Source organism: Lepisosteus platostomus, chromosome 8, assembly GCF_059453375.1.
Source record: "Lepisosteus platostomus isolate fLepPlt1 chromosome 8, fLepPlt1.hap1, whole genome shotgun sequence".
Taxonomy (NCBI): Eukaryota; Metazoa; Chordata; class Actinopteri; order Semionotiformes; family Lepisosteidae; genus Lepisosteus; species Lepisosteus platostomus.
In genome coordinates this window covers 46,286,917-46,313,498 of record NC_142618.1, presented here as the reverse complement: position 1 = coordinate 46,313,498, position 26,582 = coordinate 46,286,917, and the positions used below count along the sequence as shown (strand labels likewise).

Sequence of the window (26,582 nt, the reverse complement as noted above, 5' to 3'; positions counted from 1 at the left end):
GACGCCCCCATCCAGGGTGTATCCTGCTTTGAGCCCACTGCTTGCTGAGATATAGTCCCATCTCAGATCCTATATCACCATAAAATTGGATGAAGCAGTTAAAAAAATGGATGGTTAGATGGAACGAATAGGAACAGGCAAGCAATTATGAAATGATCATCATTGCAAGGGGCAAAAAGACAGACAGTGTCCATAACATTTTGTTACTGACTGCTAACTGCTTGGCATCAAGATAGGCAGACCAAAAAGAAACCACAGACCCTTTCTATAAAAAGAAAGAGAAGGTGTCAGTCCTGAACTACCAGATGTTAACGGTAGCAATAGAAGAACAGATTTCAGATAAGACTTTTCATCAAATAATTTGCCTCCAGAATTGAGGTCAGATGTAACCATGGGACCTCAGTGTTTATCCAGAACAGCCTCTGAAACTTGTTTCACAGCTTCTTGTCGGTAGGAATTGAAAGGCTGTGTTTCAAAGGAGGAACAAAAAACGTTAAGCCACTGGGGGTGGAAATAAAAACAGCTGAGTTCAGCTTCAAACACGTTCAGTTATGAATCTGGGTTATTTCTTCACAGCCTAGCACAAGTCACAGTAATTTCATTCATGTAAGAGTGTTCCCCAGTGCTGACACTTACTGCAATATGTTTTATGATCCCCCTGATCCTAAGAATGGGTCTATATTTCCAAATGGGCTGGGTTTGCCTGCAAACCACCAGTCACTGAAGTTGAGACTGCTGTTGGTACCCAGTGATCCCACTTCAGCCCCTACAGCTGCTGCTGATCTACAATAGCCAAAATGAACTCCCTTAGACTCTCTGCTGTCAACAGTCTACTTGGGACTAAATGAATGCAGGGGTTACAAACAAGCTAAAAAGAACTACCAGTTTGCAAAGGCCTCTGTTCTCTTAACAACAGTATTAGCAAGCATATTCCTTCTCCTGGCAGGACAACATGCACATACAGTAATAAAGAAATAGTCCAGCTGTATGCATTGAATATATACCCTTCTCTGCTGACAAAGCATCTGCACCAAATTTCAAAAGCTGTATTTCCACCACACCTCTCATGACCAGTAACCAGGTTAAAGCAAGCAAGAATCAGTGGGCTCTGTAGTTCAGCTCTTTGCTTTTAACACACTCCTATAATACTGCACTTAAAAGAGATGGACACCACTTGTCCAGGCATAAAGATCCTTATAACCCAGGTCACCACCCTCTACTTCCAGAAACACTGGTCAACAGACCTCCACATCCATCTCTGGTTGTGGTGATGAGAGCCTCTCTTCCCACATCTCTGGAAACGTCTGGAATGTTTTTGTCCAATGGGTCATACCCTCATTCTTGGACTGGCTTCTCTTCACAAAAGGCTTGACCTTGGTTCTCTTCAGTCCTTGCTGCTTCACCTGGTCTCAGGTAGCCTTCAGGTCTCCTATGGTTTCATTTAGTTGAGTCTTGAACTCACTGAGCTGTATCTCTCTTTTGAGTCTCAGATGCTTCTTTGTCCTTTATCTGTTACTGTGCCTTGCTCAGCTGCTTTTCCAATAAAGTCAACTCCTTCCTCTGTTTCTCAGCTTCCAGTTTGGACATTTCTAACTGGCTCTGAAGGTCGGCCATCGTTGCGCACCACACCTGCTCCGCTTGTTGCGGTTTCATGAAGAACTTTCAGGGCTTCCTCTTTTCCAGCCAGAAGTCTTGTTCTCCATCTAACGCTGCAGTCGTGTGCTATCATTCTCTGGAGATGTGCTTCGCTCAGACTGTAGCTGTAATGAAGCATTCTTTCAGGACCCTATGTGGACAACACAATCCGGGGAGGAGTGAGGAAAACACGTGGAAAAAGGCATGCAAGGGGCTGGAAGTAAAACAGGGGGCGTGTACATGGTGCGCTGGTGTTCTGGGGAGGTGTGGCCGAGGAAAACAGTCCAAAGGAGTCCGAGGCAAATCCATGAGAGGCAATAGTCCAAGGCCGGGTGATCCATCCTGACGAAGACGAACAAAGTTAAAAGCCAGAGCGGGATCCGGAGGAGGGACGGGGGAATAAAAGGGGGGTCACGGGACTAGATGCTCCCTAATCCCGGTCTCAGAAGGTCAGGACGCCGTGATGAAGCCTGTGCCGTCGAGTCGCTCCTGGACTCACGGATAGGTGGGCTTCCAAGCGTCCATCTTCCAAAGCTGAGCCCAGATTGGCAGGAACGTCTGGCTTTTATAGGACAGGGGGCAGGAACCAAAGGCAGGTGCAGGAGATCAGTTGAAAATAAGGAAGGGCTGGAGTGTCCTTAAGAGGAGGGGTTTACGAGCGTGACAGTAGCTCATTATTTAGTTGTGAAGCCTGTTGCACAGCCTTCTTTAGGCTGCATTAGGCTGCCATTGACTATCTCCATAATTATCTCCAGCAACATTTTTCACAACTGGAAAATTATTATTATTATCTTTACTTCAATAAATGCAACATTATATTTCACATGTGGCATAAATTGAACTTTGGAAAAACTGGTCATTAGTAAAAGAAACGCATTTAATTAAGAATACTCTATTTAACATCCAAAATAATTCTAAACGAGGATGTGAATCCGTGACTCCAACATCTTTGTAATGTCACTTATGATAATTATTATAAATGTATCATTTGAATAAGAAACCTTTTTAATTTTGTGCATTATAAAACTAATTTGTGTTAATTCAGTTTCTTCTTACTTGTATCCACAGGCTTAATTTAGAAAAGGTTATCTTATGTACTGTATGTAAGAAATGCTCACAGTCAAAAAAAAGCTTAACAAATACATTTTTTTTCACTGACAATACAAAATTCGGTAATGAAAAAAGTAGATGTCAAGATGCTGTCATTCTCCACCATTCCTTTTATTTCTGAAGTGTTCATTTAGTCAAGAGGAGCACACAGAATTGCAGAAAAATCCCACAGTGTCACTCTTGAACTTGGTGAACTTCAGAACAAAACTGAAGTGTCAAAGATGAAAGACGACTTTTGCTAGGAACAGAGAGAATCTTGGTGTAAAAGCTGAACCAATTTCTGGATTACATCCAGTCTCTAACTTAGACGGTATTCATAGTTTTTGAAGAAAACAAGGAAACACTGCAATCTTTATTTTATTAAAGACTTATTTTTTTCTAAATTAAAGTGACTATTATATTACTGTACACAAGTACATTTCTGAGTATAATTACAAGTTTGTTAAGAAAAAAAAAACAAAACTCAAAGCAATGTGTTTCCTCTTTGCAACCCTTTACTAAATCTGTTTGCTATTTCATTCATAATACACCAGAGACAAGCGGCATGTTTTTCTGTTCTGAAAAAGTTCCTATTTGTATTTCCAGGTTTTAATTTGTCATAGGCCTGCATATCATATTATATTGTGTTTTATGATTTCCTGATTTACTTTTTAGTAAATCCATTAAAAGCCGTAAGGTAAATTTGCTTTACACTGAAAGTGTGTGTTAATAGGGACTAAAAACCAGAGCAATATCCAGACAAACACAAGTTGCTGTGTGAGATAATTGAAGAACTTCCATATTTTATTATTGTTTACTGGTGGCTTTGATCTCATTAAAAACAAGGTGTATTATAAGTAGGATACCAAGGTAAAATATATGTAATTCTTTTCAATTGCTGAAAGAATTCTGAAAAACGATAAATAAGTGTGGTTTTTAAAAATAATGATTCTTTGTATGTTCTTTTTGAAGTGGAATGAAAGGAACCTTGGAAAACCACAAAATGAACAAATTCTAAGAGACTGATACACCATTCACCATTGTCCATTAAGATACGTTTGAAAACATTTTTTCAATTAAAGTGTAATAGAAAAATAAAACACACTTAATTATTTCAATGAGACAACTCCCAGCTCCTTCCAGTCAGGCATTTCTTCGAGAAAGGGTCATGATAGGACAACTACTTCATCAATGGCTTTTGTCTGCAAGAACAGCTACTTTCCCACAAAAAAAGACAAGTTTGCAAATTAAATATCAAGGGAATTTCACAAAAAGTGTGACATACACTGATATTTTGCAAGGAGATATTACTAACTGACCTGGTACAGCTATCTTTCCAGCTGATGGGTGGTTCATTTCCATAATGAGATCATTGTGGATAACCTGCAAAGAAAGACATAAAATGTGATATCAAAGAAAATACTTTCATTCAAAGTTTCCATGAAAGACCTTCAGAGTCTTATTAACTTTGATTATTTTAGCTTTGCCGAAACTGAGAAAGTGTTTATAACAATGAGCAGGAAGGATGGGTGAAGCAGGAGAAATAACACTCTTGACCACTCCACCCCAGAGACTAACAACATCTGTCTCATGCTTCCCATAAAAACTACACAGATTCAAGGTCACCTTGTGTTCATGTTACCATTCCAGTTTTATGATGCCATATTACATGATGATTTAAATATCACATCCCGGCAAAGACTTTACTGTTAAATAGCATAGAGAAAGTTTCCAATTGCTGCTGATTTGTGTAAAAGTACACTACCAGAAAGCATATTTCATCTTATTGACTGAGATTAAAGTGCTGTTCAAATTAAAGTTTAATTCCTGCCAGAGAGGGGGAGCAAGGGGTGCAGCAGCCTGTAAATGAATGGAAAGATTAAAAATACAAAGTTTAGTTAAAGTTAAGAGCTGAGGAATTCCATAAACCGACTTGAAGGGAATTTTTGGTGTGGTGTCTCTCTGGTATAGAAGGATTTGCATATCTCTGCAAGGACACAGACAGAAATCAGCAGTCCTGGAATTTGTCATCCAGCCTTCCATCTCTTTAGCCCCATCTCAACCCATTGTCACTTTTGCTTAACACCGCCTCATCCCACACTTTATGCTTCATACAGTATGTCTGCTCCCTCCTTCTCTTCTAGATAAGGCTCTATCTTTTCACCTTCCAGTATATAAAAAACACGACTTGCTCTTATGCTTCTGATAAACAGTATACCACAAATGTCTTCAATAAATTAACTTTTACATTCACTTTATGAAGAGTAAGAATAAAATTGGACGTCTCTGTACATACTGTAGGTGGCACAGTAGTGTCATGGTTAGCTTTGCTGTCTTGTAGTACTGGAGCTCTGGGTTCAATTTCTGGGGTGTTATCTATGTGGAGTACATTCTTTCCAATCAGTTAATTTATTTTATTAAAATATACAATTCATAACTTATGAAGAGTTTACGCAGCCATGTTTGCGTGGGTGTTCCGGTTTCCTCTCACAGTCCAAAGCCATATTGGTAGGTTAATTGGCTTCTGGGAAAATAGACTGGTGAGTGTATGTGTGTCTGTGTCTGTGCCCGTGTGTTTACCCTGTGCTGGATTGGAGTCCCAAACAGGCTGGACCCTGTCTTACGCCTGCAGCTTGCTGGGATAGGCTCCAGCTCCACTGTGACCCTTCATTGGATAGAATTGGTTAGATGATAACCGTACATGTGGTGCATGAGTACATCAGATAAAAAAACTATAAGAAATTAATTTGTATCTGATTAATTTGACACAAATTAATCCTATATCCAGGAGGTCAACAGCATACACTAGAATACTTTGTGAGTACTTATGAAAGTTTTGTGTGCTGACAATAGAGAGCAGTATGGTGGCTCTGTGGCTAAGGATCTGCACGTGTGGCTGGAAGGTTGTCGGTTCGTATCTTGTAGCTGGCAGAGGAATCCTACTCTGTTGGGCCCCTGAGCAAGGCCCTTAACCCCAACTGCTCCAGGGGTGCTATATAAATGACTGACCCTGCTCTCTGACCCCAAGCTTCTCTCCCTGTCTGTGTGCCTCATGGAGAACAAGTTGGGGTATGTGAAAAGACAAATTCCTAATTCCTAATACAAGAAAATGTATTTGGCCAATAAAGTGATTTTATATTCACTACTGTTTGAGAATAAATTATCACTGTGAAATCTAATAAAAATTTTTATTCTATTTTTGTCTTTTTCTTTTTGTTGCTGCTCTTCTTATTGTTGTTCTTTCACTTTTATCTGTGCTAAGGTCCTTTGACACACTGTAGGCACTTGCTTTCTATTACTAATATATTACTAAGAATATCCCTTCAGTCCACACACATTTCTTTGCCAGACCAGGAAAGAAACACCCACTAATAATTAATATTAATAAAACTGAACATTCCTCTTGGAACATAACTGGTTTACTGCTTAAATCTATGGCAACAACGTGTCAAAAACCCACAGGCACAATCCAAAGCTGAAGCAAATCACAGACGCAAGAAGCATGACACCAGTACCTTAGCACATCTCAATGTACAACACGTGGTGAGATCAGAGCCAATTCATGTGACATGGAGACAAAACTATTTCATTTTCATTTTTATTTCCTTAAATGAACTAGAGAACCCTTACTTCCATCAGACACATTAAAATGGCCAATTAGTGCAAATGATATCTGAAGCACTATTTCATTGAACTGAATTCATTCTTTTCAATTTCTCAACAAAACCTCAGAAAAGTTGAGGTGAACTCTCTGTAAGCTTTTAATCCTACTTACAATTGCTAACAGAGAACAATAAAGGAAATGTAACCACTATATTTGATATACAAATATCCCCTTAGATACAGTGCATGCCAAAAACCAGAATCTGAACCAGAACAAATAATTTAATTTTCAGAGAAAGGATCCTGGAAAAAAATATTGGTTCTGGTCAAGGAGGTCATATACTGTACAGTATCTGATAATTATTAACAATATTAATTTATTAATAATAAATAATAATTTCAGACTTCTTGTATTTTGTTCAGGGTCTAATGTTCTCCTCCGGTTTTCATAGCCTTCTATTCTTATTAAAACACCTATTTATGAGACATGATGTTTCAGATGTCAATAACTTTGTGAACAAATGACACAGAGCCTTTAAATTAAACCTCGGGCATTTTGAAGATCACGATTCGTGAAAATTTTCACAAATTTTATTTAAACAACATATAGTACCTGGTTGCATTTTTAGAAACCTTAGTTTGAATAAAGTAAATCCCAGATGTACGCAAGTTCATGAAGCTACTGTTAGTACGTTAAATACCTGACCATATAAAGTAGAATAACACAAACCCATTGGGTTCAACCTCTCTTTAATTAGTGAAACTCTTTCTGTATTTTCTGTTTTTACTCAGATAAGAATAAACTGCATATGAAATTCTTTTGACAGGAGGAAAGATTATCTGTGCCCAGTAGCTTTATTACCACAGCACAGTATGCTTTATTTTTTATGCATCAGTTGAAGCATTCTGAAGTCTCTCAAAAACTTTTAAAAATGTGTAATAATGTACAGCAAGATGGGCAACTGATTGTTTAAATTTTTTAAAGAAAACAAAAAAAAGAAACAATAATGTACCCCTAATAATCTTTGTCGAACTGAGTAATGTTGTTTTTGTAAAATAGCCCCACTCTATTTTCTCTTTAATTTAATAATAAAAATACTGTAATACACAGTTTAAAATTAATAAAGGTTTAATCAACTTAAATTCTGTAATTGGAAAAAACTATTTCCGTCAACATTAACCAGGATTCAAAACCAGCCATTTTCTGGCGACAGCTCTCAGCTTTCAGTGCTCCACCTGGTGGTTTTACAAAGTAGTTCACTCCAACAAATGAATATTTTTTTTAAAACGTGCAGCGCGCACACTGCAATATACTGCATTATCCGCCGTGCATTCTGAATGGCTGGATATATATGATTTTATTTCTACTACTTTACTAGTCATGGTGAACAGACCAGTACATTTTCTTATGGGCTTTGCAAAGTTTTTTTCATGTTTCTGCCTCGACATGCTCATGAACTGCTCCTGTCCAGCATTCAGCCTGAAATGATTACAGAAGCTGAATGTGAAGAAAAGCAGTATCTATTTCAAGTGTATAATCAATCTGCTTCTCAATGATACCCCTCCTTTCAAGCAGCTCTACTGAGAATATAAAATATTAAAGAAGATAGCCAGAGAAGACTATAATAACTATTTTTTCACTGTTACAAGTGTTTAGTGGAGACAGTAACACACGTAATTGCTTTCACACTGCCACACTGCTTTCAGAGCTGAGGGACCTCCAAACCAAATACAAGCAAGGGTCACTTATTTCCAGCACTACCATTAGTTGTGCCATCCAAATGAACATTAATGTCTAGTAATATGCAGTATGTAATAGAAAATGACCCTGGAATGTGAACACATTGAATAGAATAGAATTGTGTAATAATATACTGTGTTGCAATAACAGAGAAAAGATCATGCTAAAATAACAAAAAATTTACCAAACGCTGCCTCTTCTCTATTTAAAAAGGTTTTCTTGTTGCACAATGATCAAGTCAATGTAAAGGAAAATACATGTAAATCAACACACACAAATGGGTCACATACATTAGCATTTGGCCATTTAAGGCAGTTCCAAACCAAACACTGCTTTCATCACTATTTGAGTTCTTCAAAAGTGGTAAACCGCCAAACACACATGCATGCAAGTGCCCGAGACAGTGTTTTCTGGATCTTTCAAGAGGGTGTCTGTGTTAATGGCTCAGCTTTGACAGCAACACTCCTCATTTATATTATCTTCAAAACACTTCATCCTGTTTCTTTTTAGAAAGATTTTTCACTTTATTGCATGTTATGTGTGGCATTACATTTCACTTCATGTAATTTAAAACACAGGGCTCCAGTTACAGTATATGTATTTCTCAATTTTAGCAAGTGCATGGGTGATGTATGCAGGGGCTGGGGACCTTATAGATCCATATGTTACTTTGGCACTAGCTTTATTCTCATTATGGCAACTAGACAGAACCATTTACAGTATGTTCCCAACACCATGACTGCTAACGATACTTGGTCTGTATTGAAACAAATCTCATGGCAACAGGAGCTAACACTGAGCTCCACATGCCCAACCCTTTCAAAGCTTTAGAGCTTTTATTGAAGCGTAAATGCTATGATTTTTTAAGATACAGATCTTCAATAATAATAAAAACAACGAATAAACTAACATGCAGAGAACATAAATCCATAATCCATCAATCTTTTTGAGTCACTCGATACCACTACTCTATGAAATTGAGGAACTGATGAATCTTTGCACTTAGGACGCCTGTGACATGAACATTTTCAGCGATTTAGACATGACAGGTGTGGCAAAGAGAAAAGTGCACACATTTTTAAACAAGAGCCCCACAAACTGGAACAATGGAAAGGGGACGCAAGTCCTGGGCATGTACAGTTGATAGTGGAATACTGTATAAGAAAAATCACTTATACTTCCTTTTTAAGTAACACAGAAAATATCAATATACAAATAATAATGCCCAGGCTGTAATAACCCTTACATACTAAAAATGGTCTAAATAGCACCTTGTGAGGATGGCAAAGTGGTGCTGTAGTTAGCATTTCTGTCTCACAGTGCCTCCCACAGTACAAAAACATGCTGTAAGGCTTATGAAAAAAAAGTAAATCCTGGTACTGTATGAATGTGCGTGTGTTTGTCTGGGGGTGCCCTGCAATGGACTGGTGTCCTCCACAACCCTGTATTGGACAAAGCAGCTAGAAAATAGATGGATACAGCGTTTTGTGACTTAGAAGCAATATGTATGGTTTAACAAACTGCTCATAAGAATTCTTACCAGTTTTGTACTATAACTGGTATATACCTGTACATCATAAGCAAATCTACAAACTTTAGCCATTTTATTAGATGTTTTGGTGCTTTAAGTTTAAGTTAAAATGAAGCATGTTGAGCTATGAAATGGTATATTTACTATATTCTGTATTTTCCAGTCACTTATCTCTTCAATGTTTATTAAATGCACAAATATGCTTTATACTATAAAACTACCAATGAGAAGACAGAATGTGAGCCACTGATGCTCATATTTTGATGATGCACGAATTTGAATTCATTTAGGTACAGTAGCAAACTATTCAAGTTTAACGATGATACAATAACAAGAGGATTATACAGTAAAACACTGTAGAAGCAACGAAGGAAACTGATATGGGAGCCAGTTCTGACTCCCTTGAAATGCGTAGTTAAAGACCCTATGTGAGATGGTATAATCCAGAAGTGACTGGAGTAGGACATCAGGGAAGATACAGCAGGATCAGGTCGGGTAGAAACACAGGGGGTGGTGACGACCGTGATCTGGTGCATGGGCGGAGCGCAAGTCAACGAGTCCAAAAGGGGAAATCAGTGCGATCTCCAAGGTCCAGGTGCCATGAGAGCCATCCAAGACGAACACAGTGAATGCCCAGACCAGAGGGCATGGGAGCCTAGAGCCAGGGAGGCGTTGGAGCCCAGAACACGGAAAGCAGCAGTGGGCGTAGGAGACGCACTCAGGGAATTGGGAACTAGGAATACGGATAGTCAAAACCTTGATGGGACAAGAGGTCAGGACCCTGTGATGAAGCCTGTGCCCTCGGTCCACTCCTGTGCCCAGTGGTAGGCAGGCTTCCAGGTGTTCGTCTTCCAAAGCTGAGCCCGGAACTGCAGAGACGTGGGCTTCAATAGGGAAAAGGGGATAAGACACAACTGGGACAAATAAAACTGGGAACACAACGAAAAAGGTAGGAGCGCCCTCTAGAGGATGGAGGACGACCGTGACAGATATTCGAAAAACGGAGAATGGAGTAATACTTAAGGCTTTGGACCCACGAACCCCTGAAATCTGGACTAAAGTCCCAGAATAGACATTTGATGCAGTCCATCCAGGTAAGTGTCAGATATTGATGTGGGGTCAACCTTATATAGACTAGCATCATTTTGCTCCTTTAAATTGTTAATTTTAACATTGAAAAACCTAACAAACGCTAGATTTAAACTAAGGAGAAACAAAATCCTTTCATCTACAATACCTCAGCATTTGGCCCGAAGGCTGTTCAAACACAATATACAGTAAATGAATCCCATCAAGCTTCTTTCCCTTCAACACAGGGTAAACCTCCACCTCAACTGCGAGGAAGAGTAAAAAGTTCCACAAGTCATACTGTTTTTTCTTTAACTAAAGGGTGTACCTGATGAGCATTCTACAGTTCACAAATAATAATGTCAAAGGCAAAAGAATAAAGACAAATGTGTATTCTGAGAGAAACTCATGTGGACATGAAAAGATAAAATGCTCTTTTGTAAAAGCAATGGAAGAATAAAAGAGGTTTGTACTGTAAGTGCTGACAGATGGGGATTACACAGCACTTTGTGTCAATGTTTTTAAGACGGGGATTCAATGAATCTAAAACGATCAGCGCTGTGATGAGGCACTCAGGTGCGGGGGGTGCTCATCACAATGAAGCCCAAAGTAAAAGAACACATGCTGAAAATGAATGTCAACAAAAAATGTTTGGGTTGGGTGAAAAGTTTAGATGGATTTATAGTATTTAATCTTAGGTTTCTGTTTTCTTTCATTTTTTTATTTTATTCTAGGCATTGAAGTGTTGCTGTCAAAGACGTGGCCATGGCTGAGTGGCCATTGTCATACATTTTGTTCCAGTCTTCATAATTTTTTTTTTTAGATATTGTTTAAAATGTTCACATTTTTATTAATCTAATTTAAACTTTAACCAAATATTTATTATATAAAAAAGACTATGTGGTCCGGGCGGATAACACTGCTGCCTCACAGCGCTTGGGTCCCTGTTTCAATGTTGTTTGTGTGGAGTCTTTACTGTAGGTTCTTCTCGGGTTCGCATGGATTTCCTCTGGGTGTTCCAGTTCCCTCTCACAGTCCAAAAACATACTGGTAAATTAAGTGGGTTCTGGGAAAATTGGCCCTGGTGTGAGTGTACATATTTGTATCTGTGTGTATCGCGCTTTGTTCCTATAGCTTGTCAGGATAGTGTCACGGATGTTGGAACGGACGAACCAGGAAACGCAGGAGAGGGAAAAAGACCCTATGGATAGCGGCGAGATGGGGGTTAGCCCAGGCTCAGCTGTTCAGGAAATGCCGTATTGAAACCTACGCCCTCAGGCCATGGACAGGACCGACCTGGTGCTATAGTAGGTGGTCTCAGGATATCCGAACCTCAATGCTGAGTGAGGAGCAAAGCAGAAACAGGAAGTAAATAGGCTACACAACAAGACACACCAGAAAGACATGAGTAATCATAGGGAACTAGGAACAGGAGAGAAGTTGAGCACTCTCTAGGTGTACTGGGCGTGACAGATAGGCTCTGTGCTGCGAGCCTATTGGAGAAAAAATGGATGTATGGATATACTGTAGATTTTTGTGACTTAGCAGCAACATACAGTACATGGTTTAAATACTGTAGGTGTAGGGATATCCCCACTCTAAAAGGCTATTTTATTTTTGTGTCTTCACCAGATCCCCATTTAGTAATTTAAAATCTCATTCATTGCACTCTGGAATACAGAATTTATTTTCACAATTGTGGTAAACACAATTATTTTAAATATTGTAGTTTTGATTATTGCAAACTACACACAACTCTCATTCTGGTATGATAGCCAATATACAGTACATGCACACCCATATGCATATATTGTCAACTAAGATACTGTAGGACAGGCATGTGAGTTGTAAGTGGCCTTGAGATCAGTGTCACCAGTAAATTGTGCTTGAGGAACTGGTGAAGAAAAATGCTCAGTGGCTGAGGTCCATCTATCAGCTCATTTTTTATTACTGCTTAGTCTCATACGGCTATTTAGTGAGTTTAAGCTTAACTTGACAGACAATGCAGGATACAACTTGGGCAGGATGCTAGCACATCACCAGACTGTTAATATTTGCCTTTGAACTGCATTTGAAGATGTATCTATCTTTTTCAAGCACATTCTGATGATTTAAGTTCAAAATCTCGTTTTTCAAGTCGCTTCTCTTTAAGTCAGCAACAGTAGAACTATGCTACAGTATGTATGTTTATAGGCCAAGCACCATTCATTGTTCTTATGTTAAATAAAATGTCTTTGAATGGCTGTTTATACTGTAAGCACTGTTAGCCAACTCATTCTAGCAATTTTAAGATCAGCATTTTGTTCCCCCAAGGAACAAGAGTACTTTAACAATCAATAAACATATCTTTTTTAGTATTTAAAATGTAAGTAACATTATGTACAGTATGTGCAAAATGAGCTAATGATAGAAAACTAAACATTTCATTGTATGTCACCAGCATATCTTCAGGTATAATCTATTCCATGACAAATACTGTTTAGAAATATATTTAATACTCTCAAGAGAAATAGCCTGGAGGAATGCATTGGCTAAGATTGGCTTGCTTTCAGTGCACTCAATGCTCATGAAATCGCAGACCTCAGAATCTTCTCCCATTTCTTATTGTAACAATACATTAGCATTTTATATAATGCTAACATACTCCATTAACTCTACTATAAGAAGTCAAAGATTCCACTTCCATAAATGTCTTGAAGAACCAATATTCTAAGGTTGTAACAGTTCGTTAAGGCTGCGTCTCTACTATAACAGACATACAGTACTGTACATTTGACAGACTCAGTTGTTTCACTTAGTTGATAATTAAACTCATTGAAATTCTAGCTTGGAACAACAAAGATTCATGAAGGAATATTTAAAATCTTGAACTAGTGCTCAGACTAAACATGGAGGTGAAATGGAAATGAGAAGAAAATGGATATTATGTCAAAGCTTCATTTGTTCTTAATTTCTATTTAACTGAAGAGTTAAGAAACAAACTGCGAAAGAATACTGTGGAAGCTGCTTCATTGAGAAAAATTGTATCAGTTAAATATCTAGATCAATGAGCAAGTAAAGGTTTAGAACTGAAAAGTAAAAAAGGGAAACAGTGTTTTGGCTCTAGAATGTTGTCTTTCCCTTTCATTTTATGAAATTAGAATTAACCTTTACCTGTAGATACACTCTAATACACTCTGATGGCGCTCCCCCACTCAAACATCTTAGATCAATGAGCTTAAAATCAGTTAAAATTCTCAGGAATCAAAAACTTTCAAAATTTCAGTAACAGGATGGGAAAACTGAAAGTTCTCCATGTAGTGGAAATGGCTTATTTCTGAACACCAGGACTTCCACTCAGAGCATAGAAGTTTAATTTATAAATTCATTATCATAAAAGGCATACAAAATTAAGATCACCTCTAGTGATGATAAACATATTCAGCTGAGGTCTTAAAAAACAGGAAAGCATAGAACTAAAAATACTTAAAACATCTACCTACAGCTAAAATAAGGTCTATAAATAACCCAAATGTACAGTATACTGTATACAGCATATCCATTACTAGCCAATAGCATGAAGACATGGCTGATCTCTATTTTTTCCTTTGTGATATTATTTCATTGTCATTTCTGACATATTTCTGTCCACATATCCTTTATGAATGTCAGAATTGAAAGGCAAAAGGACAGAAAAGATTAGTATAGCAAAGGACATTTTATATTAGAGCCTAAAGCTGAATGACAATGAAAATAAACTAGCTGCCAAGGACTGGTATCTGTTCAAATCTCTTATCATTTCAACAGGACCTTTTTAACATTGCACAAAGGAAACTTATTAAAGCGAAGTAAAAATCAAAGAAGGAAATACTTATGTTTATTTCATTTGTAGTCCTGGTACTGAGGAGCAAGCATCTGGTCTTTTATAGTAGCACAATGCATATTAAAAAATAACTTTCAACATGCTTTAAAAAGAAGCTGTGGCCATGATAGGATATGTTTAGCAACTGTATTCTAAAGAGTACACGTTGACAAATACAAATAACAAATAGGTTTGAATAATATAATGTTTATTATTGAAAGAGTAGTGAAAACTGTTATTGGTATGAACATTAATATTTCATTGGGTTCTTTCAACTCATATTCCCGTGGGAAATTCTTATAAAGACTATTTTAAATTTTTCATTACACATCTGCAAACACAAGTCACACAGTTATATAAGGCAAACATGATCATTACATGAGAGTTAGTTTCTTCTTTTGACGTACTGTATGATGGTGGTGTCCTGGATTCACACTTCGACCCAGGAGAAAATCTTATGATGAATTCACTGTTTTTTAATAGAGGCTTTGAAAGATATTTCAACTTTTATATTTTAGTATTTATATTTAATTTTGATATTTAAAACATGCAGGCCACAGTGTGACATGTATGCTGTGCAGACTTTCAAGATTAATATTAATTACAGTCGTCTCAATCCCCCATATACCAAGAAACAGTTGGCAAGATAATTGGGATAAGGTAAGGACAGTGCCCAGAATTATTCTCATTGAAGAACCGGTCATCTCTGAAATCTGGAGATATTAAAGTCTTAAAGTTTCAAAGTTACACTTTTTGTAGGAGCGGCTCTTGAAGAGCTGCTCTTAAATTTGCACCGTATAATATTCATCCCTCCATCAATTTTCCCATCTCTTTATATAATTCAGGGTCACAGGGAACCCTATCTCTGCAAGTAATGGGCACAAGGCCGGATACCCCCTGGACAGGATGCCATTCCATCACAGGGCACACACAGACACAGACCTGCACACACTCACACCAGGCCCGATTCCCCCAGAAGCCAATTAAGCTACCGGTATGTCTTTGGACTGTGAAAACTGGAGCACCTGAAAGATGAAGAGGGGAGAGAACACAGAAATGCTAACCACCACCTCACCGTGCCCTCCAGGTCATAAGATTTAATTAAATTTAAACTAATGGCTATTTCCTTTTACTTTAAAAAAAGAATTCCTTAATTTCCTTGGTATTCATTTCCATACATCCATTCCTTCAGAGTCTGCAAGCTGGACCGGACACCGGTCCATTGCAGGGCACACACATAATTTAGAAACTCCATTTAACCCGGACGGCATGTCATTGGAATGAGAGGAAACTGGAGCACATGGCACAAACTCCCACAAACATGCAGTGTGGACAACATGTGAACTCCGCACTGAAGGTGCTCCCTTCCCTACCACACCTTAACCCACCCACAAACATTTATTTTTAGAACAGGTGACATTATTCTTCAGATCAGATTTGTTTGACAAGGGGCTCTTGTGTTCAATGAAAATCGTCAGACGGGTTTGCATTGCATAAAAGTCAAATAAAAATCATGAAAGAGTTTTCTGCAAAAACAAAAATCGACAAAAAAAACACGTACAGTAACAGCATATCTGTAAATGAACAGACACCATTCTGTAAACAAATTAGGAAGTGACATGGAAGATTGATTATAAACTTAACATCTGCCCTTTAAGGTAACAATAAAATAAACTGCCAGATATACTGTAAACAAGTAAGAAATAGTTGAACAAAGCACTGGTAGCAATAGACATTGAAACTAATTAAATATAAATGTATATATGTTTTTAAAATCTCTGAATCCAAACGATTATTGTATTGTCACGATATAGACGTAAATCATTCTGATTTCTCATGTCCTAACCTTCATGTCCTATTCTTCTATGAAATACATTTCATAGAAGAATAAGATCTATCTGACTTTTCCCATTCATTTGTTTTTTACTCCATATAAATCTTACTTGCATGGCTTGCTATGACTGAAGTCATGCTTATGCTTTTTTTTCCAGTGTTTTACATCTGTCCTACATGTAGTTAGATAAAAAGGATAGTGTTTTTCACTTCAGGTTGTTGTTGGCAAGGCAAATACTTTGTGGGATTTTTTCTTAAGTGTCCTGCCAACTTTTGCCTATTGTGGATGATTGAAAGTCCATATTGGAATTTAACATTACCATCATGTACACACTATGTAGAATTAATAATCAGTAATCATTGACATTGAAATATAATTTAGGAAAGAACGATACCAGATATTAAGAATATTCTCTCTACAATGCTTAATTAATTGCCCCAGCCAGAACAGGAGCAGCTCCTTATTATTTGCTATGCTGGAAAAGTAAGCATACTCTAGCCTATAAAATGATTAGGGCAGAAAACATACAATATAATGCATGAAGGTGGGTTAACATATTCATAGAACAAGGTATTAAAGAAGGAGAGTCATCACAACAGTTGTTTTTTTAACAGACTCCCTTGATTTCAGAGCACATTGTCTAACTCACCTTCAAAATGCCAGAGCCGAAGTGGCTCAAGTGGTAAAGGCACTTGCCCTAGTGCTGGTTGTTCTGAATGATGATGGGTGTGAGCCTGGGTCATGTCACTAGCTGACTACGACTGGGATTCCGCAAGTGGCGGTGCGCAATTGGCTGAGTGCCACTGAAATGATAGTGGGAATAGTCTGTCAGGGCTCTCTCATCTCGCAGGGACACATTGACCCCTATGGCCACACGGCTGCTTGCGGGCTTGCAGGGCTGTCGGTGAGCGATGTACTCTCTCTTCCAGTCGGGGCTCACACTGGTATGAGGGTGGGCTGCCTGTCACATACAGTATTAAGAGATGGGGTGGTTCGAAGGTGGGCAGGCCGGAGGAGTCTAAATACAGTACACTTCCTCATTATCATTCTCCCCTGAGCTGCTGGTACTACAGTATGAACTGGTACATGAAGAAGAAACATTTGGCTACTTTATTGTGTGTATAACAAGCTACAGTATATAACATAATATACATAAAAAATATTTTGCTAAATTTAAAAAGGGCCTATGAGCGGATATCATTAAGATCTTGAGCACCCTTGAAGGGGATGACAACCACTCTGATAGTCCACTTTGCTATAGTTGATTAAATAAGGACTCCATCCACGAATACTCCCACCACTCACTGACAAATTAGAGAGTTTTCTACCGTACTTGGTGAGAATCTTGATGACAATCCCATGGTTTATGTTTATGTTTTTAAATCTACAGTATGTGCTTTTGGGGTTAGCCACTGAAGTTGTACTACTGAAAAAGAATAGAAATGAAATGTTATAAAGGTGGCATGCAATATGATATGATTTCAAATAAGACAAAAATCCACCTGCTTTGGTCAGTTTAATCTGCTGTTCTATGAACGGATTGGCCCACTCTATAACAGGTCAGTGTAACAGGTCAGTGTAACAAGTCAGAAGAGAAAGAAAAGGAAAAAATAGAATGGGTAAGAGTCTGTTTCTTTGCCTTTAGTTTTAAAATATGCTAGTCAGGAGGAGGATCGCCTGGGGAAGCATTCTAACTGACAGGAGATAGTAAAAACAAATAACTCTTCTAAATCCCCTCTAAGTATGTATGCAAATACATCGTTTCAAAAATTACACCAAGCCAAGAAATGTAAAAGACAGCCATAAATATTGTCAAATCCCTGATAACATTAATTTTAATCTACAGAGCACTGTTAGAGTCAAGCACAATAGTAACATTTGCTGTGCGGAAAAACACTGGTAAAGTTGATGATTGAAAGAACATGTCAGTTTATGAGATTAGATCAGCAGCAGGCTGTGTACGGTGGCATGTTTTCGCCTGTTTCAACAATGCACATCTGAAATATGTATATATTTTCAAAACGCAGGAATAAATCATTACAGGTTTCAGGTATTGGCTGCATGAGAATATGGGTCACATTGACCTAGATGAGAAGGCACTGCAATATCCATGTTTTTTAAATCTGGAAAAATGTGTCTCTGAGTATAGACATTAAAAGACAAGCCAGTCAGGTGTCAAAAATATAAGTAGGGCACTGTGACCTACATTTGAAAGATGAAGAACTTTCATTTGAACCAGTCAAAGCAGTACTTGACACAAAACTTTGACAAATATGGAAAGTTATCTACACATCTTTAAAACTTGAAGGCTATGCAGTAATTAGCTAAAAATGTAGGTCTTAGGGATTTCTTCGAAAGTGCTCCTATTCTGAATATTCAGCATAATGAAACTTCAGATTAACTCAAAGTTTAAATCCGAAATATACAGTACAGTATGAATTTTTTCTTCTGTCAGTCTGGCACTGTAAAACAAGAATGCTACTGTACAGTATATTTGTAGAACTCGAGGACTGGAGGGTATCTTTCCTACATGTAGAACATAAATGTACAGTAATGGTACTTGCACATGCTGCATACTAAAACAAGTTATGTTTCACATCTAAAAAAATATTAAAAGATGCTTACAGGAAGCATCTGGATTAATTTAAGGATAAACAAACAATCCAGTTATAATGTAATGAGAATTTCCAGATTCACTCTGTAGTTCTGAGGGTGACAAGTTGGGATATAAAACTCTTTTGATTATTGACTTGTTTGACTCTCCTGCTGCCCAATTAGGGCTCCAGAGGAGGCTAGGAGGACCCTCTGCTATGATCCATTAAAGTGGATTAAAGTCCTAAGAAATACTGTACATCAGTGATGTTTGTTACTGGTGCTGGTATTAATGCTTTTTTTCATTCCACTTCTTGTTAAACTGTGTGATCAGCGGTGCTCCTCACTGAACTGCATCTGCTGCATCTGTTGCTCTACACAGCGCATACATAGATCAACACAATATATTGTGGCTAGATATCACTAAATCATAGTTAGAGCTACAGATGTAAACTATACCAAGAACAGAGAAATGCACTAAACTGTTATGGTATCTGTTATTTGTTTGCTTCTTTTAGACCCTCCCAATAACACCTTTAATAAATCATTCAAATCACGAATACTGGCAACACATTAAATAATTTGTTTTACATACAAGGTTACTATGGGTCCTTGTGATATTTCAGCTTATTAATGTTATTTTTAGTTTTTTCTTATGTAACCCACTAACTGTACATATACAAAAAACTATGTACTGTAAAAACCTATTTTATAATAGTATAAAATAAACAAAGCGAGATGTCTAACTATCATGTTAGATGATAAATCAAAACTTAGAATTTAGTTATGCTGACATGTGAGTTAATTTATTAAATATATTACTGCATCAAGACAGTAAAAGTAGACATAACATTACATTATTTGATGCTATGCAACCATTTCTAACTATATAAACTCAAGTTTTTTCAAAGTAATATTAGTAAGTGTTCTTTTCAAGTCTGGTTTTCGTATACCTACTTTGTTTTAAAGCTAGAATTTCTCTGAAGGGAAAATACAATTTTCAAAGTCTCTTGAGCAAAAGAACATTTCCCCTTAATTTCTCCCATTTTAATTATTAATACAACCTTTGACCTCACCAGTGAAGAAAATATATCTCTCATAAAAACCTCATTTGAAACAATTCAAGTATCACCCATCCCTTTTCTAACTGCTTTATCTAATAGAGGGGCTCAGAACTGCACAAGCCTATCCCAGCAAGCATTCTGATATAAGTAAAAATCCATATAGAGTTTACTAAAATACTATTTTACTAAAATATGTTCACCATATTGAATAGATTAATGTTGCCATTTTGAAGATTCAGTAACATGCAGTAATCACGTTTAAAATGACAAAATAGATGCGGTAAATGACATACAAAAGGGTAGGAAAATGCAGGTCCCTGCTCAAAATATATTAGTGGTAGATAAAATAAAATGTCAGTAAATGTCAGTTTATTGTACATAAATATCATTGCTATTGATTCTGAAAGCAAGCAATGCATTGAGTATCAAATAATTTATGTCCTCAAGACAGTTTTATAGAAAGTTGAGTTGTGGATACAAAAATATAACAAGTAGAACCAAGAGGCTAATAATGGCTGTATGTTTCTGCTTCCGCTGACTTTCAATTTTAATTACTTAGAAATGCCAACTTGCAAATACGATTACCATATGAGCAACAGATGTGAAATCATATTGAGTTCAATAAGAGAATATACATTTTTATTGGATTTCAGTTTACACGTCCATGCATGTGTACAAAATCTTAATTTATATGTATTCCTCTCATTTTAAACAGCTGTGTTCCTGTATTTTATCCACATCTATGTGTACTTCTTTCGAGTGCTTTACACAAACTCATTTAGTGACTTTTGTGGTTGTATGAAACGCGTGGGAGGGAGAGTCTAACACAAACTAACATTGATAGATGGCTTTAATTTAAACATCATACATGGTTTATGCTTCTCTTGAAAGATAACCCTTTCAAATCCTTTTTATACACCGATACATGTGCAACAGGATATTAATGTTAAATGTATTTAAAACTATGTTATCATGTTATGATGAGGTACCCTAGAGAACTGGACGATGGGTGCATACCTTCAGCTTGTTATGTACTGTACATCAGCTGAGTTTGGAAGGCTAATCTAAAATGTAAAACAAATACTTACTAAATCTTTTTACTGGATTTGGACATACAAAAAAGTATACATTGTGCATTACTAAATACAAATATGTATTACATAACAGAAAAAACATAGGAAAAACAACCTACAATAGGTGCCATTGTACAGTAGTGATTACAAAGGCAAATCAAAAGCTTTGGTATCCAAATAAAAGCACTAAGTCTTCTTCACAGTCTGAAGACTGTGTAAAAAGCTTCAATTTAACCTCATTTGGAAGATAGTATCCAGTTTGGCCACCACATCATACAAATGATTTATGTCTTAGAATAGGTTCAGTGGGCAATTGATTCCAGGGCTAAAACATCATGAAATGTAATGGCAGATTGAAAGACTTAAATTTATTTATGGGGTCTTCAGAATCTTAGAAAGAACAATTAAGTCTGACTCCAGCAGTTTTTTAAAAAATGTTGTTCGTCTAGAACTGGGATGCTTCCAGATCAACTCAAATGCTAGGTCTTCTTAAGTCTCAGAATCTTAAGAATGTTGAGAATGTTACAGCCTGAAGGTCCTCTTCCCAAACTAGATTATTGTTTCATTTTCTTATTATAGAAAAAAGTATGTTTTGATTATAGCATATTCATGGCTGACTGGCACTGTTAGCCCTTTCAAGCCATACTGATACCTTTTCATAAAGCATTTAAAAAAATGCTTTTGTATAGTACTAGCAAAGATAGTGTATTGTAGTGTACTGTGCTCCTGTATTTCAAAGAGATCACCTCAGTTATTCTATGCAATACAATGCTTATTCATCACAGTCCCAGTAATTTTTAGGAATCAGACATGTAATGGATCTTGCCCAAAAGACCTCATCCTTTCTTGAAGAATCCAGGGAAATCTGCTACACCAACATGTAAAATCTTTATGTACAGAAGTGTTTCCTGTCTCAGTTTTAAATTCACTTATTCTAAATTTCCACTGGTGTCTTCTGGTTTGTGTTTCTTTGCTGATTCTGAAAAACCCATTGTGCTGGCTATGGATACAGAATACTTGGATCAAAGTCCCCTTGCAATGTTTCTGGTAGAGACCTTTAATCAGCGTTGGACATTCGTTCAAGGCCAGAGATTAATGTAGTCACTATTTTTTTAGCAGATTCCAGAGCAGCAATATGTTTTTTTAGTAATGTGGCAAACAAAATTGTACACAACATGCCTGAATTTCCTATTAAAGCAAGTGATGTACTAAAGAAGAAAGCAGTATCCAAGAAGCAAAATTAAATGCAGACGTTATTGACCATTTGATTTTAGGGACTTATAGTGCATATCAAAAATAACTGCACCACTAAGTACCGAGTTTATAGCATAGTGAATGTTGTATGGTCAACTAAATAATAAAATCATGTGCAAGTCATTTGAGTTCAACTTTGTGACATTATCAGACACATATGTATCTATGAAACCTCAAATGCAATGATTTATAAATGTTAGTTATACAACTATGGAAAATATTGTACATTGATCTTGAAGATAAGAAAATCCAAACCTTCTGTTAACTTAGGCAAATACCAGGGGAATGTGCATTATGAAGTACAGTACAGTACAGTATATTCTCAAAAGTAGCATGGACGATGAGAATGCATGTTTTACCATGTTTGATCATAGTCAAATGCTTTACAATGCTACATTAAAAGTTATTTGCTTAGGATTCCTAGTGATGGCTCCATCAGTTTTCAAGTACGCCAGATCTTTTTTAAACAGCACTAAAAATGTTATAGCCCTTGCGTGGGTGTCCAAATCACACATATGTTGAAAGATACACTTTAATGTAATATTCATTCTTGCCATGACGCAAAGGAAATGCAAAATATTTCTTAACCCCATGCACATCAGGAGTCTGCTCAGCAGTAATGTCCAGACCTTGAGTTTTATACTTCTTACCATAAATATCCGAGGAACTAACCAGATGTGTCAAAGATACTGTGTATTTTCAATAGCGCTTATTCTGTAAACTGAAAGGAACAAGAATAATAACAATGGCAATAATAATTTTAGATAACACTGTGAAACTGTCAAAAGCAATGTGTCTGCACAGCGATTTGCAATGTCTTTTGTTCCAGGTTTCCTTCACCAATTTCTCTAAATCATAATAAAAGACTAAAGGCACAAACCTATCATACTGGAATGGGGGGCGAGAAAACAAAATTCAAAACTTTTTCTGTTTTGTCAGCATTCATGAGGTCATTTTACTGTACATATGGTGCAGTTATTGTTTATGTTTAAATGTTAAATGTTTAATATAGTTCTTTCTATTATTGTTAAATATTGTTTAATATTGTTTTCTCTTCGTGAGTACATTATGCATAGCACAATTCTGTGACCTTCAACTCAATTTACAGTAATATATATATGCAAACAATTGTTCTTCCGCATAGGTCTGTATTATGTAGTCCAAAGGTCACTTTTATACATTAAGGATGTGTTGAGATGATGTTATGATGTTAATTAAAAACGTTATGATGTTAATTAAAAATTAAAAATGATGTTAAATTTAAAGAAACAGCCCTAGGGCACAATTGATTGAACCTGTCAGTTGGCAAAAAATAGACATTAGAAGAGCCAAAATTAAATTAGGTTATTGCCTGAAATATCAACAATGAAATTTTAAGTCCAATCAGTCAATTAGTGGTCTACAAGCAACAAGACTGCTTTGATATTAATAAGGTCCAGACATCAGCCATTGTTGCACAGGCAATATACTAGTTTGCCAGTTTGATCCATTTATATTGTAAAGCTCCTATGTATGATTGAAATAATTATGACTTTTGTTGATGTATGTATAAATGTATCATAGTAGCGATCAGTTCCTCCCAGGTTGAGCTTAGCACTCATTAATTTTAACACTGTTTGAACATACTGCAAGTTATAAATAATGTACTGTACACTGCTGTGAAAAAGAATAAGACAACTATCCTTAGTTATAAAATAGTTAATTTAAGAGTCTAATACATTTTCATAATGCCTTTATTTTTTGCATAAGAAGTGATATTGTTTTTCTCCCTAGGAAACCTGAACTTTGCCTTAAAGTGTAAGACATAAAATTTATGTTTCTTGAAAATCAGGACTGATCTGCTACTTGAGTAGTTGTTAATTCGCTAGCTTACTTTCAATTTTGATATAGCACTGAAATATTCATATTCTGTGGACATTTAATGCAAATTAAGAATATTTCAATGACTATTTCCTGGTATAGCGCCAAAACACAAACTATTTTGTTTATGGGTTAGCATGACAATTTGCCTATGGTATTTTTTAAAATCTTTCTTTTGAAAAAAGACTTTGCTTTAAGATATTTCTTCTGTGGTCTGGTGTTTTTGTCTTGGACAGTTATGATCTTGGTTAATAGAAATGTTAATTGCTTTCATTTAGGCCACAAAGCCATCTGTTCCAAACATACACAAAAAGAAAGCATTACAATGTGCAACCCATTGTGATAAATAGGTCTATTATAAAAATTTATGAAGGGCTATACTTCAACCCACTCCACAACGCAACTCAGAGAAAAGGAAAAATGTACAATGACCAGGAATACCATTGAGAAAATAGGCATGTGTTGAAGCAAGAGAAGCAAAGGGGAAAGTAAAACAAATGAAAAAATGAAAAATACTGTAGATTACTTTTCTAGATGATTTTATAGTTTTGACATGGATAGGTGCAAAGTACACTGCAAAACAAAGAAAAGGTATAAGACAGCCCCTTTTCTATTTTAATACAATCAAAGGCTGAGAATTGAAAACTCTAAGGAAACTGAAAGAATTATTGAAAGAATAAAAGAATTGGTTAAACTGCATTATTTCTAGAGTTGATCTCCCACCTTTGGTAACTGCATTTCATACACTGATGACAGAATAGAAATGTGTAACCAACTGAAAACTGTCAGCACTGCATCAAGAACAAAGAGGATAAACAAACCAATTGAATTACAATGCATCACTTTTTTTTCCATCTGAACTTTATAAAGTAGAAACAAAAGCATAAAAAAGAGAGGAAACCCTAAGACAATGTGTGAACATCTCACTCCTAAGACTGTGCCAGATGCTTTGTGGAGTAATGCGTCACAAAATGTATACCCCAAAAGCTTGTTCCTATGAAGCATGGTGAAACAGTGAAATTCTTAGGGAGGCATTATTTTTACAAGACTCATTCACCAAACGTTCTGCTTCTGTTACTTTCTGTATCCCCTCTTCATTCATCCACTTCTAGAGCCTGGTCATTCTCCATCCTAGTTCCCCAGGAACCCAGTAGAAAAAACAGAAGTGATCAGTCTCTGCTCAAGGCATATCTGTTTTATATAGTATGTAACCTGTGAACTCTAAGAAATCAAACAGATTCTTCAATTCACCCTTACAGTGCATTGCAGTAATGTTCTTAACTCTTAATCTGGTAATGGAACTTGCTTACTGCTCTTATTTACTGTTAACATGGACATTTCAAAAGGTATTTTACATTACTTCTTCATATCTACACTATCTGTACATTTTAAGTTCTGATTGTAATGCAAGTAATTTTAATTTGGCAGGGACATTTTCTAATTTGTAAATTTTCTACATTGTAAATTGACCTGGATAAAGAACGAAGAAAAAAAATATATTATGTGTATGAAAATACCTTTTTAAAGACCTGTGTCTTTTCAAAATAAATACAGCTGTTTCTGTACGGTTTCTCAGTCACAAAGAGATTTTCAAGATTTCAAGATTTGCAATTTCAAGATTTGAACATAAAGAAAAATCATGGACAAACATGTAGAAAGGCATAGATGATAAAAAGGACATAAAAACATTTCAAAGACGCTGAGATTGGTTATTACTTTAAGTTTAGTTATGTCAATCATCAAGAACATAGGAATTTTGTGCCACTGCCTAGATCTGGCTGTCCCAAACTAAGCAGTTTGGCAAGTAGGAAACTGGTATGCTACAGTGAGGCCAACCATGACTTTGAGTTTAATGTCTCAGATGGTACTGTAGATACAGTATGTTCATGGTCCAGCAATGTTCCAGTCGGTGCACAAAGCTGACCTGTAACTGAATGCTTCACTTTTTCAGGAGAATGTATGGGACATATACCATTCATTACACCATTAATATTTTAGGAAAATGTTTTTTTTTTCAGTGGAAGACATTAACCCTCAATTCAAGAACTTTATGGTACAGACATGGTACTGTACTGTACATATAGAGTATATTTATTGTAAGTGCATACTGTATATTGTATGTGTGTGTACTGTACATGCAACTTCCATTTATATTTATTCTGCATTTAATCAGGATAAGTATAAGTTCTGAGACTGTTTTAAAGAACTGTCAGTATTTCAGTATTTATACAGTACATCGTTTTAACCTTTAAAGAGCCTGAATGCCATATTATTGATTCTGGACAAAAAAAAGTATGGCAGGTGGAGCTATTGTCAAATTCATGTAAAAAAGACAATCAATGAGTATCCTGACAATGATAAAAGATTATTGTTGAGAATGCAAATGTACCTGTTTTA

General features: G+C 36.5%; 1 protein-coding gene across 1 annotated transcript in view; it reads right to left on the bottom strand.

The window, feature by feature from the left end:
* Nucleotides 1-26,582, bottom strand: part of sugct (succinyl-CoA:glutarate-CoA transferase) — a 203,085-nt gene that overhangs the window by 34,418 nt on the left and 142,085 nt on the right. The window contains exon 13 of the mRNA XM_088643711.1: nucleotides 4,044-4,107. Within this exon, the coding sequence (XP_088499837.1) occupies nucleotides 4,044-4,107 (64 nt within the window). The remainder of the gene's footprint in view (nucleotides 1-4,043; nucleotides 4,108-26,582) is intronic.